We start from the raw sequence: 15,844 nt of genomic DNA, 5'->3' as shown, positions 1-15,844 counted from the left end.
AGCATTTATTACCATCTAAAGTGCTTCCAAGTGCTTTTTGCGCTGATCTTCCAGCCTTTTCACAATTGTTTAACCCCACATGTCATCTGTATGACTCTTGGACTTGTGTTCCAAGGTTCCAATGACTTCTGTTGTTTTCACAACGTTAGAAATACAATACAAAAAAACATTATAAGCTTTATAAATGGCCAACTTTATTTAATTGAACTATGCAAAGTTATGCAATGAAAAAAAATTATTAAAGAAGGGGAAATAGATGGACTTTGAAACACATTTCCTGATCATCAAATTTAAAAGAAATTCTACTAAATTAGATTAAAAGTCAGCAAATAAAGGTTTATAGAAAGAATTCTCCTACCCCATTAGCTTCATACTTCCTACATCAATATGTGTGTAAACCAATGAACAATGTGTGTAATGATAGCAGTGGCTCAGTCTGTAGGGACTTGGTTTGGAGATGTGGCCGGTTCAAGTCCAGCTCGGACCACATATAGAGTGTGGACTGCACTAAATTAACAACCCATATTTACATTTACTGTGGTAGCGACCTCTAGTGGCCGTACAATGCTAGCACATAAGAATGACGGATCAGATATTATAAATAGCCAGAAAGTACTACTGGGGAGGTGGTGGGTTGGGTGGATGGATAGACATTTTGCGGGGTTTCAACCTTGAGGCCGGCGTTCGGCAAAACTTCACTTCAGCTTTTAGTCGGTTGTGTAACTTATTAAAGTTATGTATTAGCATTAGTTAAGTTTGCTACGTTAGTGTCGTAGCTTTAGCTATCTACTTTAGCTAGCCAAAGTGTGTAGCTAACTATGTTAGTGTTAAAGGCGCTGACATCTTTCCGAAGCCCCTTACCCTAACGTTCACAGGGATGAGTGCCTCACGGATGGGCTAGCGGAAAGGATTAACCTCCTTTGTGTTGCTGCGGTCTCCACATATTTCTATCATGCGACGCAGGTCACTTGATTTGCGTAACGTAGGTCTGGTGGGGAAATGGAGTTTGAAATTGCCGTTTTGGGACGCATGGATAAAACAACCTTTATTGCTGGAGGACTTGAGTCTCAGACTTCTGATTCTCAAAAAAATGTATTTGAGTTGTTGACATAGTTTTGCGAGGCAGTGAAGCATGTTATTACCTAAACAACTCCTCATAGTTTGCTGATTGAGTTAGGTCAGTCAATTTTCAGTGGATAGAGACTGAACCCCTGCAAAAGTGAGTAACAGAGCTGTAGTCTGGCTCTGCAATGCTAGTCCTTGAGACAAAATGTTACCTAAAAGGGTTCTGTGATCTAATGTGAGTCTGTGCCATAAAGAATCTTTGCAAACCCTTAAGAATGTGTCAGGAACGCAGGCAGAGAAGGGATAAGCCAAAGAGAGGTAAAGATAGGATGAAGTGAGAGATAGAGGAGCCGGTCTGCTCTGTGATACTTTGTGGACTGTGGTTGTGACAGAATTATCCTCCATGGAGGACCACCGTGGCGGCAAACATACGTTTCTGATTTCCCGGGAAGGCTTTAACTTCTTATGGGTACATGTTCCTCCCACAGACCAACACTGTCATTGATGCCTATATATCTACAGGAATGTGTGTGTGTGTGTGCGTGTGTTAGAGCACGTGTGGGTGGTTGTCTCTGCACATGCACGCCGCTCCAGAACATGAAGTCATATTTTGTTATTGATTATGAGTATAGGGACCTAAAGGTTGGGTCTGGGTCACACGGACACAGAAACACATGAATGCACACACACAGACTAAAGGAGGTGTTAGTGTGTAAGCCCCTCCTCAATGGGTTACTTGCGGCCGGTATGATGGAGAACTCTTTCTCACTCCAGGGGATCCTATAAACCTGTCGCAACCATGATCTCTGTCTCTTACTCTCTCTCTCTCTCTCGCTCTCTGACTGTTTCTTTGCTTTTCTTTGTCGGTTTTGTGTTTGTGAGTCAGTGAGACTTTTAAAGTGTTTAAACAGTAAGAAGCCTCACATGAGATCCAATTCTGTTTCTCTCTCAGTCTCACACACACATGCACACGTGCACTGCCCTCTAAATCACAGGCCCATATCGAGCTGCCAAGCTCCATTATGCTACAAATGTATTTAGTTACCGGTTTTGAAATGTCAGAGATTGGAGGCCTTTCGGTCCATAACAACACTGTTGTGTTCTTCTTGTTTTGATGTTGAACCATAGCTTGAACTCACAGATAACGGCTGCTATGTTTGACCTTGTTTTCTTAGATTTTGTTTCAAATATATGGGACCTGAGAGGCTGAAACCATAAACTGAGGGTGTCATGTAACGTGTGATTTGTGAATACTCCTGACTTTGAAAAATGTTAATTTCAACAGTGCACATTGAGTGTAGCAGTAAGAACTGTTAATAACTTTAAAGCATTAAAAGGAGAGTGCAAAGACAAAAGGTGAACCTATTCGAACCTGTGAAGTCCTGAGCAGGAATTTAAAGGCTCACATACTGTAGATCTGACATAGCTGGATTTTATTGAAACATGGCACCATGGCTATCCTTCTGTACAGAATATATACATTGAACAAAATTATAAATACAACACTTTTGTTTTTGCCCCCATTCATCATGAGCTGAACTCAAAAATCTAAGGCATTCTCTATGTACACAAAAGGCCTATTTCTCTCAAATATTGTTCACAAATCTATCAAAATCTTTGTTAGTGAGCACTTCTCCTTTGCCAAGAGAATCCATCCACCTCACAGGTGTGGCATATCAAGATGCTGATCAGAGAGCATGGGTATTGCACAGGTGTGCCTAAGGCTGGCCACAATAAAAGGCCACTTAAAAATGTCACACAGCACAATGCCACAGATTGTCACAAGTTTTGAGGGAGCGTGAAATTGGCATGCTGACTGCAGGAATGTCCACCAGAGCTGTTGCCTGTGAATTGAATGTTCATTTCTCTACCATAAGCCGTCTCCAAAGGCATTTCAGAGAATTTGGCAGTACATCCAACCGGCCTCACAACCGCAGACCACGTGTAACCAAACCAGCCCAGGACCTCCACATCCAGCATCTTCACCTCCAAGATCATCTGAGACCTGGACAGCTGCTGCAACAATCGGTTTGCATAACCAAAGAATTTTTGCACAAAATGTCAGCTCATCTGCATGCTCATTGTCCTCTCGACCTGACTGCAGTTCATCGTTGTAGTGTGTGGCACCCACCATGCAAACTCCACACAGAAAGGCCGGGACGACCAGGGTTTGAACTCGCAACCTTCTTGCTGTGAGGCCACAGTGCTATCCACTGGACCACTGTGCCACCCGGTATGAGCAGGCATGTGTTATGGACAATGATCACAGGACCATTTATTGATACCGTGACGAGATCCTGAGGCCCATTGTTATGCCATTCATTCACGACCAACACCTCATGTTGCAGCATAATAATGCACAGCCCCATGTTGCAAGGATCTGCATACAATTCCTGGAAGCTGAACACATTCATATATATAAATTATATAAATTTATTTTTTTACAATAGCATCTCCCAGCAATAAGAGAGCGTTACAGTTTTGCCTTAAATTGGCTGATGTTCTCATGGCAACTTGTCTTGCTCTTCTGAAATCCGTTGCAGTGGAGGCTGTTGCATCCTGTGTTCGATGTATGTAACGATATCCATTGCTGTCTAGTGAGGGTGTCCCTGGCATCTGATGCTAAAAGTAGCTCACGTGGCACAAGTAGGGAAACTACTGTGGCTTTATAAACTTAGTTATAAAGCCACGGGTCATCAGACCTAGCGTAGTGATGATCTGGTTAGTACAAAGTCATATTGTCTTTGGGGGAGGGGTGATGGAATGATGATAAAAATGCAACACAGACAGACGGCACAAAGGTAATTAAAGCAAAAATAGACTAATATTGCCTAGAAAGTTATAAAAATGTTATTCAGCTGCCCGGGGATTTTGATATTCAAATCCTGCTTACTTTCTCACCTCAAACACTCGGCCATTTGCTGCCTGAAGTCAGCATGCTTGTCAAATTGTCTGTTGCATAGATTATCAGACACAGACAGAGACAGGAGAGCAGAAAGTGTTGTTGATCGTGATTAAAAATAGTCAAGTAATCCCACTGACTGGCCCATTAACCACTTAGACAGATCTCAGGTCTATTTGTTTTGATAATAAAGCAACAGCGACACAGATGAATGTCTTTCTCTATTATGATTCCATTAGCAAAGCCAGGGTCATTTTCCCCTCTCTATACGGCCCATGGCCTCTGTGGTTTTCCATGGGCTGGTCTGCCCAGAGACCCACTGCCCTCTACCCAGAGAGGGCCTTCCCAACTGGGGGACATGTCTGGATGACCCCCTGGTATGCTGGAGGGGGCAAGACCCAGGAGATAAAGAGTGAATAAAAGGACAAAACAAATACAACCAAAATGGAAAACGATCTCACTAGAGGGTAATATATTTTTTTTGTCCTCACTTGCTACAGTTTCAGTTTGCACAAGGTCAAAGATATAAATTTAAAACTGACAGGGAAGTAGGTCCTATGAGACACTGTTTAATTTCCCTCTGTGTACTCGACAGTCTAATACTGACCAAGTACTGGGCTGGTGATTGCGATCTGTGTGTTTTAAGTTGACAGTCCAGGGTGTGTGGATTCAGTGAGGACACTTCTTAGTTCCACTCACATTGGCATTACAGTTGGTAAAGTATTGATGCAAATGATCATTCAAAAAGTTGCATCTGTCTTCTTTGTGTATGTATTTGTGGTTAAAAGGAGATGTTGGGGTGGAACATAATACAGAGAGGGGCTGTCCAACAGTAGGTTGGACAAGTGACTTATTACATATTCTTGAGCTTTACAAACACCATATTCTTAAAAGTGAACATGCCAGCAGCATGAGGTTGCAGTACGGTAAATTTACAGGAATAGTGAAGACATTCGAAAAATTCATATAATATACAACATTTACACATGGGATAATTTTTGTCTGTGGATGATTACTGAAGGTGCAAAAGCCATTTTTCATTTGATTGTTACTTTGAAATATTTTCATCTCAGACTCACACTGTGTGTTGTTATGGTCCCCCCCCCCCCCTTAAAACTGCATATTTAGCAAAGGGGAGCCGGGGCAGTAGTTGAACTTAATTATGCAGACCTGCTCATCCTCACTAACCTCCACAGACTATGGGTTCATGGTTCCAGCAAAATACTACAGTTGTTCTCACTTATCAGTGTTCCGCTGCATTAAATTCATGATTCCTCCTGCAGCCTACAGAAGTGTATGAAGCTTCACAGACGTTCAGTCTTGTGTGGGAGACCAATTTGTAGATGGAGTCTGTAGCTGCGCGGTCATTGTGTGCCAAACAGTGCTTTTGTTGTAGAACTTTAAGTTGCAAAGCTCATAAATTTCTCTACAGGTTGTGTTTTAGTGTTTTAAAGCCAAGGTTCATATTTCTATTTTGAGGCTTAACATTCACATTCTGTTGACCAGTAATTTTAGAAACGGCTCCAATGGCTGATTTACTGATACACAGAGGTCAGCGCTTTGATTTACTCACTTCCTGTAGTGCCTGTCTGTTATTTGTTCTCATGTTTTTCCCTCTTAATGGTTTTTCATAACTGGTAAACATTTTCCATCGTAGATTCTTTTTCATCTTTTATGAAACTAGCTCTTTTTTAAAATTATTTGAGAATAAAACGAGGACTAAGATTCTGTAAAACAAGCATTTTAGAGGGGTAGATGAAGCTCACAAGGTTGTAGCTGTTACACAACTGCAGTCCATTTTTTTTTCTGAAAATAGTATTTTGACAACTAATTGATAAAGTGATGGATAAAGTGTTTTTTCTTTCAAATAACTATTTGGAGGGAGGCAATAATGCGAGCCGATGGTAATCTGTTAGTTGTTGATTGATAGCATTTTGTCCAGCCCTTAATGACCTGTCAGATGGCGGGAAAAATGAGTTCAAAGGTCATCGGATTCAGATCAGCAGAGCTCCTGCCCATTGCCACTGTGATCATCTCTCTCTGAGTCTCTGATAAAGACGAACCGTGTTTGTTTTTTTGTGTGGTTCTTCATGTCGGAAGTGAAGTTGGGCCGTCCTCCAAGAGCAACATGTGGAACTAGAAATAGAAGGTTGAGATTTGCAAGGGAGTCCTGATGGAAAGAAAACAGATAGAGATGTTGAGGCAACTGCAAGAAGGTAGAACAATCTCCTACTGCGGTGCATAGTTCTCTAATTCTTTTTTTATCTCAATTAAAGCCTATCAGGAACTTTAGTCTGCAGTGAGCTCATTGAATGTTCCAAAAGTAAAACTGTTTTGTAACTTCCCATCATCAAAGCTTTGTCTCAGCATGAGATGCCTGCAGACTACAGCACTAAAGCACAATGTTAAAATAATCTATTATTATTACACTCGATGACTGAGCCCATACCCCGCCATCATCATTCCCTGTCAGCCCATTTGTTATTAAAGTGCTGGAATGTGTCTGGTACTTCATCATGGTGAGCAGTGGTGAGCGGTCACTCTACAGCAGGAGGCCGCATGACTGAGCTACGTCCTTACCCCCCGCTTTAACACACACACATACACACACGCACAATCTATAAAAGAAACACAGGTACACACATGCTTTCATCCAGGGACCACAAGACACATGAAATGAAATTAGTCCACACACATACTGTACTGTAAAGAGACACATACACACACTGAGGCGATGATGGCCAAGCGGCAAAGCTGATGGATGGTCTGAGTGCAGGGAGGTGTTTGTCTGGCAGGGCACAATGGGTGCCCTCAAATCAAGTTTATTCTGCTTTATTTTTCACGCAAATCTACCTGAAATAAATTCAACAAATAGTACACCGGCAATATCGGAGTAAATATAGTGCCATTCTTGTGTTTCTTTGTTTTATTACTTGCTGCTCAGCTGCTAATTTTGCACCTTCTTTAAGTGAACTATAAAGAAACAAGACTAAGGGCTCCATTTTCGTGTCGGCAAGATAAATTGCAATCCCTAGAGCCTCGCTGCTTTCGCTACAAAAAAAAGATGTAGGTCAAAGTACAAGAAGCAAAATTAGAATTTCTTTTTCAGGTTGCAAAGTGGGTGGAGCTATCTTAGGGTACATCTGGTAGTAAAAGTGATTCACAGTTGGAGCACTTCTACGGCCTGGATTGGCATTAAACGCCTCTGGTTGAATTATCAGAACAAAATATTAACAACTGCATAACAAAATATCTAGTTCTTTGATAAAAAGCTGAAGTTGCAAGCCTGTGGACATAAAAACACTGAGGGGAAAATTAACATCAGCTCCCAAGTTAGATTTTGGCAGGAAACAGAAACAGCTTAAAATTCTGTGATGTGTGCCCATACTGAGCTAAAGCTAATGACTACAGAACTGAGAAAAAACTGACATTACAATCTACAGCTTATTCAATTTAATTTTGGATTCAGTCAGCGACTAATGCGCCATGTTTTGTTTACAACTACAACAAGGAAGAATTTAGAATTTGCTACCGTTTGGATTCACACATCTGACTCATAGCAGAAGCATCCAAGGCTCATGGGTATTGTAGTATTTAGACCTGTCTGCCATGCCAAAAAAACCCCACCTTAAAAACATGTCATTGTGTAACGTATGCTGACACCGGACAATAATAAGTTAGATGCTTGGAACACTGGCAGTTGTTTAAATTAGCCAGGAGAATTGAAACAGCATAAATGTTTGTGAAGAAAAAGCAAAAAAGTTTACGAGATTAAACCTTTTCTTGTAGTGAAACCCCTCTTTTATGTGAGTACAAGCCAAGAATGTACTGTTTTTTTCCTTTTTCTTTTTAAAAAACACTTTAAACTGACCAGCTGGTGAACCCAGCACACATACACATGCAGTCCTTCCTCTGTCTGATATCTGTTTCAGTGCTTTTCTCAGTTTTCTTGCCAGCAGGGTCATCTGCCCCGCTCTGACTCCCTGTTAGCTACTTTATTGTGCTGGTTGGCTGACTGACTCTGGCTCATTATGAGCAGGTGGCAAGGACAAGATGAAGATGGAGGGCAATGTTAGATCACTGGAGCCTGAGAGTCAAGTAGTCAGTCCACTGTGGAAGGGTGGGAGGAAACACACTTAAGAAAGTGTTCTTTGCTTTCTACGTGCATGTTAAGTGCCTTTATTTCTATTGTGTATATTTCTGTATATGTGTGTGGATGTATTATTGTAGCTCAATATTTGAGGCAAGGAACTACTTTCCTCTGGAATGATACGACCATCAATTACCGTGTCATGAGACCCCCACTAATATATATACAATATTAATACTTTGGGAAATGCCCTAATGAGAAGAGTGGTACATCCTCTCATGTCCGTATGCTAAATATGCATCTTAAATACAATAGGAGACAGCTTAGCTTAGCACGAAGCAAGGGGAAACCGCTTGGCTGACTGTCTGAAAGATAACAAAATCCATCTTCCAGCACCTCTTTAACAGGTTATGTCTTGTTTAGTGCGGCTGTGGCTCAGGAGGTAGAGCGGGTTGCCTGTTAATTGGAAGGCTGGCGGTTCAACCCCAGCTTTGAGTGGTCGAAAAGACTCGAAAGACGCTATACAAATACGGAGCATTTACATTTGTTTGTGCAATTCGTACAAAAGCGTTAAGTGTAATGGCTCATTCTATTTCTTGGCATCATGAGGCTGGACGCATTGACTTCCCGTGAAGTTGCCAGGCGTGTCAAAGTGCCTGGGCAAGAAATAGCCCAGCACATAACCTCTGTTAAAACTACAACTTTAGTTTTTGTAGGAATTGAACAAACAAGCTATAACATGTTTATTTGTGAACGTTTGACTTGTTTATTATCTTACGACGGAGCCAGGCCAGCTGTTTCTTCCTGTTTCTAGTCTTTACCATTAGCTAAGCTAGCCGGCTGCTGGCTCCAGTTGCGTATTTATCGTACAGACATGAGAGTGGTTTCAATTTTCTCATCTAACTCTCGGAAAGAAAGTAAATCAGGGTATTTCCCCAAATGTCAAACCTTTCCTTTATTATGTATCTGTGTCTCTGAGTTTGCATTTGCCCAAAGGAAGACGCTGGTTGGTCCATTATTAAAGGATTATTCTGGCTTACTACATTTGTGGTCTTATTTTTGTCGGTTTGACCTGTTTCTGTCAGTAATAATAACATTGTACTGCATTCTACAGTCTAGTGTGCAGGTACTATTTCTTTATAGACTGCCACACAAATCATGAGGTGACACTTTTAAACTCCCAAATTCAAACAACACAACCAGTAAATCAGATTGCTGTAAATCATAAAGATAGTTTTACTGTTATTCTATCACCATTTCAGTAATATTATCAATATAGATAGTTTTGTTAAGTTGTCTGTTTCATTTTTCATGTTTTTTATATCATTATTTATGTTGGTTTTTGTTGTGGACTCAACCATCAACTGAAACTCACACCAAACATAGTTTCTTATATCCAGCGTATGCGACTCAGAGGTTGGTTACTATGACAGTCTGTGCAGCCTGTAGGACAACATCAAAACACCCTCCATCCCCACCCAGCCATCAGATCCTGCTGTAGCCTTGACTGAAAAACTTTCACTGTTCACACTTTGTTGCATTTCACTTTTGTCTTCACTCTTTTATCTTTTTTTTCTTCCAGATACTGCGTAAGAGCCTGGCAAGTTGGCGTGGCTCAGAGCTGGTTGGATTAGGTTTGAGTTTTTTCTTTCCTTGCTTTCTTTTAGTTGCTTGTTCATGTGGTTTAGGGCGCAGCAATAAGTTTCCTTTTACACCAGCCTTTTACACCACCTGAAGAAAAGGGTTGGCTGAAGGCAAAAAGACTTTGATGTCTGTTTATATCTCCTATTTATAACCTTTGTTTTTCCAGTGGACTATCTTTATCAGACCAGAGTCAATTCTGGTTTTGTATGTTTATATGAAGTCGGTTTAGTATTTTTTTTCCATCCCAATATCTGCACTTCCTCTGAACATGACCTCTGAAAAGGCCAAATAGTACCTACAGACGTTTCACCAAAGTTTAAGGCTGGAGTAAATATTCTGATGTAGACTGATATACACGGTATACGGTACAAAAACTGAGGTCTCCGCAGGCTACATTCTTGTTTTAATTGATGGAGGAGATGATGATGACCAACACGGGGCTGTAGTTAACAAAATACTTTACAAGAGACTGATGAATCACCAGTTCTTTTCAGGCTGTTTTAGCATCAGACAATTTCAAGTGTCTGTTGAGTTAAATCAAAGACATCTCAAGTGGGACAAATGTTTGGATCTATTTTCAGATGTCTCCGGCTTCAGATTGTGTCGGTGGATTTGGCTGGATATTAGGGAGAGAGCTGTGATTTGTTGCTCCAGTATTCAAGTATTAAAATATATATACATACTGATTTAGAAGTTCTTCCTTCAGTTGTCCGCTCAGAGACAGAGATAGTATCTTTGAAGAATTGTCTGCAACAGCCAGAACATAACTTCGCACAGGCTGCTAAAGCTGATAGCAAGCCAACATCTACGTGTGTGTGTGTGCGTGTGTTTGTGTGTGTTTGACTGTCTCTATATATTTCTCCCTCTCCCTCTGTCCTCTCTTTCACATCTGCCTTGACAAAAACATCTGTAAAGCCTGTTCATTTGTTCTTGGAAATCAGCATATCCATAAGAAGAAGGGAAGTTTTTCTCATGCACATTGAAACTAAGATGTTGCTGTCTTTTGTGGGAGGATAATGATTATTGCATTACAATGGCTAAGACCATATTCATAAGAAAATTAGTTACCTGCCACCTGACGGGGAGGGGGGAAGGCATCATTTACAAATAAAAATAACACAAACTGGTTTAGTTCTCATGTCTGTACTTTAATGCTGCAAAATCTAGATTTTTATATTATGCAATGTGGAAGGATTTGCCGATAGTGACGAACCCACAGAGCAATATTACTCTGTACACCCCCTCAGCTGTACAAAGCTCATTTTGGCCTGCAACTTTACTGTTTGGTTGAGTCACATTCCCAACAGCAGCAGGCAGCTGTTTTCAGATCAAAATGCTCTGTTAAACCCATGTACTCTAAATCCATCAACACTAAATGATGAAGTTAGCAACTAGCTAACCTTATAACTAACTAACAAACTTATAAGTTTCAGCAGGAAAACCAGATGTGTAAATAATAGTGCTAGGCAACGATTAAAATCTTTTTAAAAATTAAAAATTGAAAATTTTAATCATTATTAATTGCATGATTTTCTGTGATTAATTGCATTATGTGCAAAATTGAATAATGAATTCTAAAGTAGTGTTTTGTGCACTTTTTATTTAAATGTACTGCTATTTACACAAAAGTGCAGTAACGTGGTTGGCAAACACTTTAAACAACTAAGGTTCTTTTTACCAGCAGTATACACAGTAGCAATAAAATATTTCTTGTAAATCTCAACTTAAACATTAATGTAATCAAATCAAATATTAAACCACAGCTATTTGTCGCTGCCAGGGCATTACCTTTTATCTAGCTTGTTAAAATAAGTTAGAGTCCAGAGCCACGATCATAAAATCATAACAGGCACCTTCTGAGCAACAGGTTAACATATATAAATCTGTTTTCAGGTACAAGCAGAAACATTATTCTTTTATCAGGGAGCAGCAGAAACAGCCTATGTTCAGTAGCAAGTGTCCCTGTTAGAGTGAGGTGAAGTGGTCGAGCACAAGGCGTAGCGACAAGCGGGTGTGTTCCCCTGAAACTGTCGTGGTTGTGCTCGCCTCACGCACACGCCCGGCCGCCGCTGAAGTTGAATTTCCTTGAACTTTTTGTATGCGAAATGGAGAGTAAACATATTAAAGATCCAAACCACTTCTTCCCAGCAGGTGTGAGAGTATATTTGTGTTTGCAGTTGATTCATGGTTGTCTAGTAATAACCGAGGCTGCAGCTGGTAGTACCACTGTGCGTTTTCTCTTTTGAATGTAGTCCCACATCCGCTGACTAAGACCAAGCCCTTAGTGCTCTGTGTTATTGCAAGGTGGCTGGTGTTTATTGAAACATCTTCAGGGAATCCAATGCCCCACCTGTGTGGGCAGGGAGCCTCTATCCTCTACGGGTTGTAAATATGAGACCAACATTGACCAAAGAAAACATTATTCAGAGGTTGAAGGTCACGACAGCTGCACTTAGGTCACTCACAGCCATTAATTATCATTGTCGGTGAAAAGAAAGAAAACGTCTGTAATATTAAAAAACATTCATACCAACTTTGGATTCTGACTCCATCTGTTTGTAGAAAGTTGCTTTTTAGTACTTTTCTTGACCTTAAATTCCAGTTTTGTGCCCGTCACTTGTGATGGCCATGATATGTGACCAAGACATAATCTCTCCTCGTCCCAACCCACTCTCTGCACCGTCTACTCTGTGAGTCATCAAACCTAGTGTTTCAGTGGAAATGTGCAAACTTTAATATGCAAAGTGTCCAACGGCCTCAAGAAACTGAAATTGCTGATTCAGTTTCGTAACACTGGTAGCTCATCTTTCTTCATAAGCCTCCCTCTTGACACCACTTTTTGGACAGTTTTCCTCTGAGAACTGAAACATAAAACAAGATGAGCGTTTTCTCATCTGTCGGACTCTCTTTGGTGTTGTAACCGGCTGTATTCGTCTGTTGCTATATCTTATGATATCCAAATGTTCACTTTATAATGGTACAATAGCGGTTTTTGGAAGTTAATGTGGGCGTGTCTTTGAGACCATTTCTCCATTGTTCAGCTCAAGTTCTGCTGTGTAATATGGCCGAGACCAACAGCATAGCACGAGGACGAGAGCTACTTCAAATTGTAAAAGCAAAGCATTAGACCTGGAGGATCTGCTGTCTAACCCTCTTGCTATCTCTTTTTGACTCTGTTTTATTGATATGATTGTCAAATAATGGCACCTTTTTAAAGGAAGTTTGGCAAAAACAAAATAATATAGTAAAGTGATCTCTTTGTTGCCATATCGGTATTCAGCTGAATGTAGAAGAGCTCATACTTCCTCCTTCATATCAGTAAATAGCTTAGATGGGAGGATCCAGGATGGACACACACACACACACACACACACACACACACACACACAGGCAGTCTGACTGTAAGGAGAGCAGGGAGGAACCATCTTGGCCCCAACCAATCCCGACACAACCTTCTGAAACAAAAGAGGGCTTGACACATACAAATATTGTTTACAGAGGCACAAAATACACCTGGGGTCATCTGAACACACACACACACACACACACACACACACACACACACACATATAGAAGCATCACACATGTAGTTTACACACAGGACCACGCTCAGACCCAGACCCAAACTTTATCTGATCCATGCATCTTCTCACTGAACTCTCGCTGTACAGTTTATCATATACGATATTAAAATGGATGTTAAAATGAATGGATGTAAATACATTTTCAAGTAATTTAGCTGGTAAACTTTAATTATATAATGTATTTCTAGAAATTCGCTACAAGACAGACACTGAAGCAACTTTTTGCATGTACAGAGTTGGTGAAATGTAATGCTTCTTCCAATCGAAGGGTTTTTAAGCTTTTAAATCTTCTTCCTAACCTTCTATTGTACCAGTGGATTATGTTTAAGAATTTTTTGTTTCAGTCTGTTTGTGTGGCATTAGAGAGAGAAAGGGAAAAAAACAGGGATGTAGGCCTTAATTTTAAGATGCTCCACCTTAACATGAGTCTGCTGCGTAGGGAAAAACAAAATATTTCTCAGTACACTGGGATCTCTGTGTTTCTAGAGAAAGCACTGGGGTTAAGGTAGTCGAGTGTTCATTTGAAGATAATTTGTTGTTCATCGAGCAGGAATGTGTTCCATTGGCCGTGGGGGCCATCAATCTTCGAACACGATTGGTCGACTGGTCAGATGCCTGAGTGCTCCTCTGGGACAGAAGGCATGTTAATATGGAGAGAGGAAGGGTGTGTGATTGTCCTGCTTTATGTACGTATCTGTGTTTATGTGTTCCTGAGGAAGAAATGAGAAAACACAGGGGGAAAAAAGAGTAGGGGAACGGGAACAGCAGCAGACTGACTTCGACGTGTCCCTGTGGCTGTCCTTCTAGGTGCTGCTGGCTTATTTCTCAGCCTGAGTTCTATCAGAGATCACAAGGCTTATCATGATGGATCAGTGTACATTTATCAGCTAAACACAGAACAAAAGACACAAACGCGTCTTTGTGTTCGACTGTCGACCCCTCTGAAGTTAAAAGGAGTGTTACATTGGGAGGACATTATTTGCTACACCAAGGGTACAGAGTGCGTTCTATGTGGGATAGACCAGCCTTTGGGTTATAAAGTGCACAAGAAAATACATACAGTAACATTTTGGGCTTTGGATTTGGTTGAACTAATACTCTTTATCATTATTTTCAGGGCAGCAACAATAACAATGTCTCCATTCCATCCAAGTGAGCACGCCATTTATTATTTACACCTGTGGTTTTCCTGCTATGACGTCAAAACGCCTGCCATGATAAATGTTGCTAATGCGGAATATCCAGTATTTCTTCAGTTACTGCTGCATTTGGTTATAAGTCACAGCTTGGGGTGATGTTCTTACACCAAGGGAAAATAAAATAAAATTGCTCATTAGGTTGTGTGCTAAGAAGGACGTGCATGCTTTCCCAAGCACATAATATGAGAACAGATCAACATGGCTGCTCAGGCAAACAATAAATAAAAGCTACTTGGACTGTCTGCTTTTGAAAACGGTTTAAACTATGTAAACGGACATGTAATTATAGCATAATATTATAATGGCGTCAGGGAAACTTGTTAGCAAAGAGTTGCCTATTCACACATCCAGCAGACTCAGAGCAACATTAGGATTCATTTGGAGTCTTGTTTCATTTCACCTGACGAATTCAAATCTAATATTTATTCTCCTTTTATTCCTATTTTCATCTCGAGACCTCCTGAGGGAAAAAATATAGCTCTTTAGCTGCAAAATACAATGGGTTTATCAAAGCTTTTTCACTTTAGGCAGCTGACTGCTGCAGCTGGATATGAGGTTGCTGAGAGCAGTGAGAGTGATCTAAAACAGTAAAGTTGTGTGGATGTAGCTATGGCAATTTTATCAATTTAGATATGTTGGTCAGCATTTCCTCTCAAAGACTCAGCCGCAGAACATATGCTGTATTTACCTCCTACATGTGCACATTTTACATCTATTTGCATGTTTTATGCAGCATATTGTGCAGAGAGACTAGTGTGTCAGCCATACACGCTCACACTTCATTACCACAGCATCCATTTAATTCCCTACATGTCAGCCACTGAAGGAAACAACATACATCATGTGCACGAGTAAAACAGCAAGCAGACTCTGAGAGAGTGTGCACATGTACTGTTATTTCCAGGACCCTTGTTGAAGGCTGAACAAAGTAGTCTGACACACTGATTCTTCTCCTCATGACAAGCACTTTTAACACAGTGCTCCTCCTGCCTCCCTCGTCCAGTTCCTCCTTACTCTCTCTCTCTCTCTCTCTCTCTCTCTCTCTCTGTTCCTTGCGGAGTTGAAGAGTTGAATCATGGGTCAGCAGTTCTTTGCGCCCAGAGAGCCAGACTAGATTTCCAGATGGTGAAGTCACCATCTATCTCTGCTCATCAGTTTAACACAGATACACCCATACTCACACATACGTGCACACACACACACACACATACAAACACATAGAGTACATGCCCACACAGTAACTGTAATTTCATTTAACACACACAAACCGTAAACAACAACACACACTGCTGCCGTCAACTGTACCTGCCCTGCTTCCTGTGACGTACAGAGCCAGTGTGTAAAACAAATTGAGACATGT

General features: G+C 40.8%; 1 protein-coding gene across 3 annotated transcripts in view; it reads left to right on the top strand.

Annotated features, from left to right (window-relative positions):
* Window positions 1-15,844, top strand: part of LOC123961280 (coiled-coil domain-containing protein 73-like) — a 46,598-nt gene that overhangs the window by 27,338 nt on the left and 3,416 nt on the right. For 2 of the 3 annotated variants that reach the window (XM_046036536.1, XM_046036537.1), the window contains exon 20: window positions 9,640-9,691. In XM_046036536.1, the coding sequence (XP_045892492.1) occupies window positions 9,640-9,691 (52 nt within the window). Of the gene's footprint in view, window positions 1-9,639; window positions 10,829-15,844 lie in introns of those variants that run through there. The other variant, XM_046036535.1, reaches the window with a different exon arrangement.

This window comes from Micropterus dolomieu, linkage group LG22, assembly GCF_021292245.1.
Source record: "Micropterus dolomieu isolate WLL.071019.BEF.003 ecotype Adirondacks linkage group LG22, ASM2129224v1, whole genome shotgun sequence".
NCBI classification, from domain to species: Eukaryota; Metazoa; Chordata; class Actinopteri; order Centrarchiformes; family Centrarchidae; genus Micropterus; species Micropterus dolomieu.
This window is presented reverse-complemented; position numbering and strand designations above follow the sequence as displayed.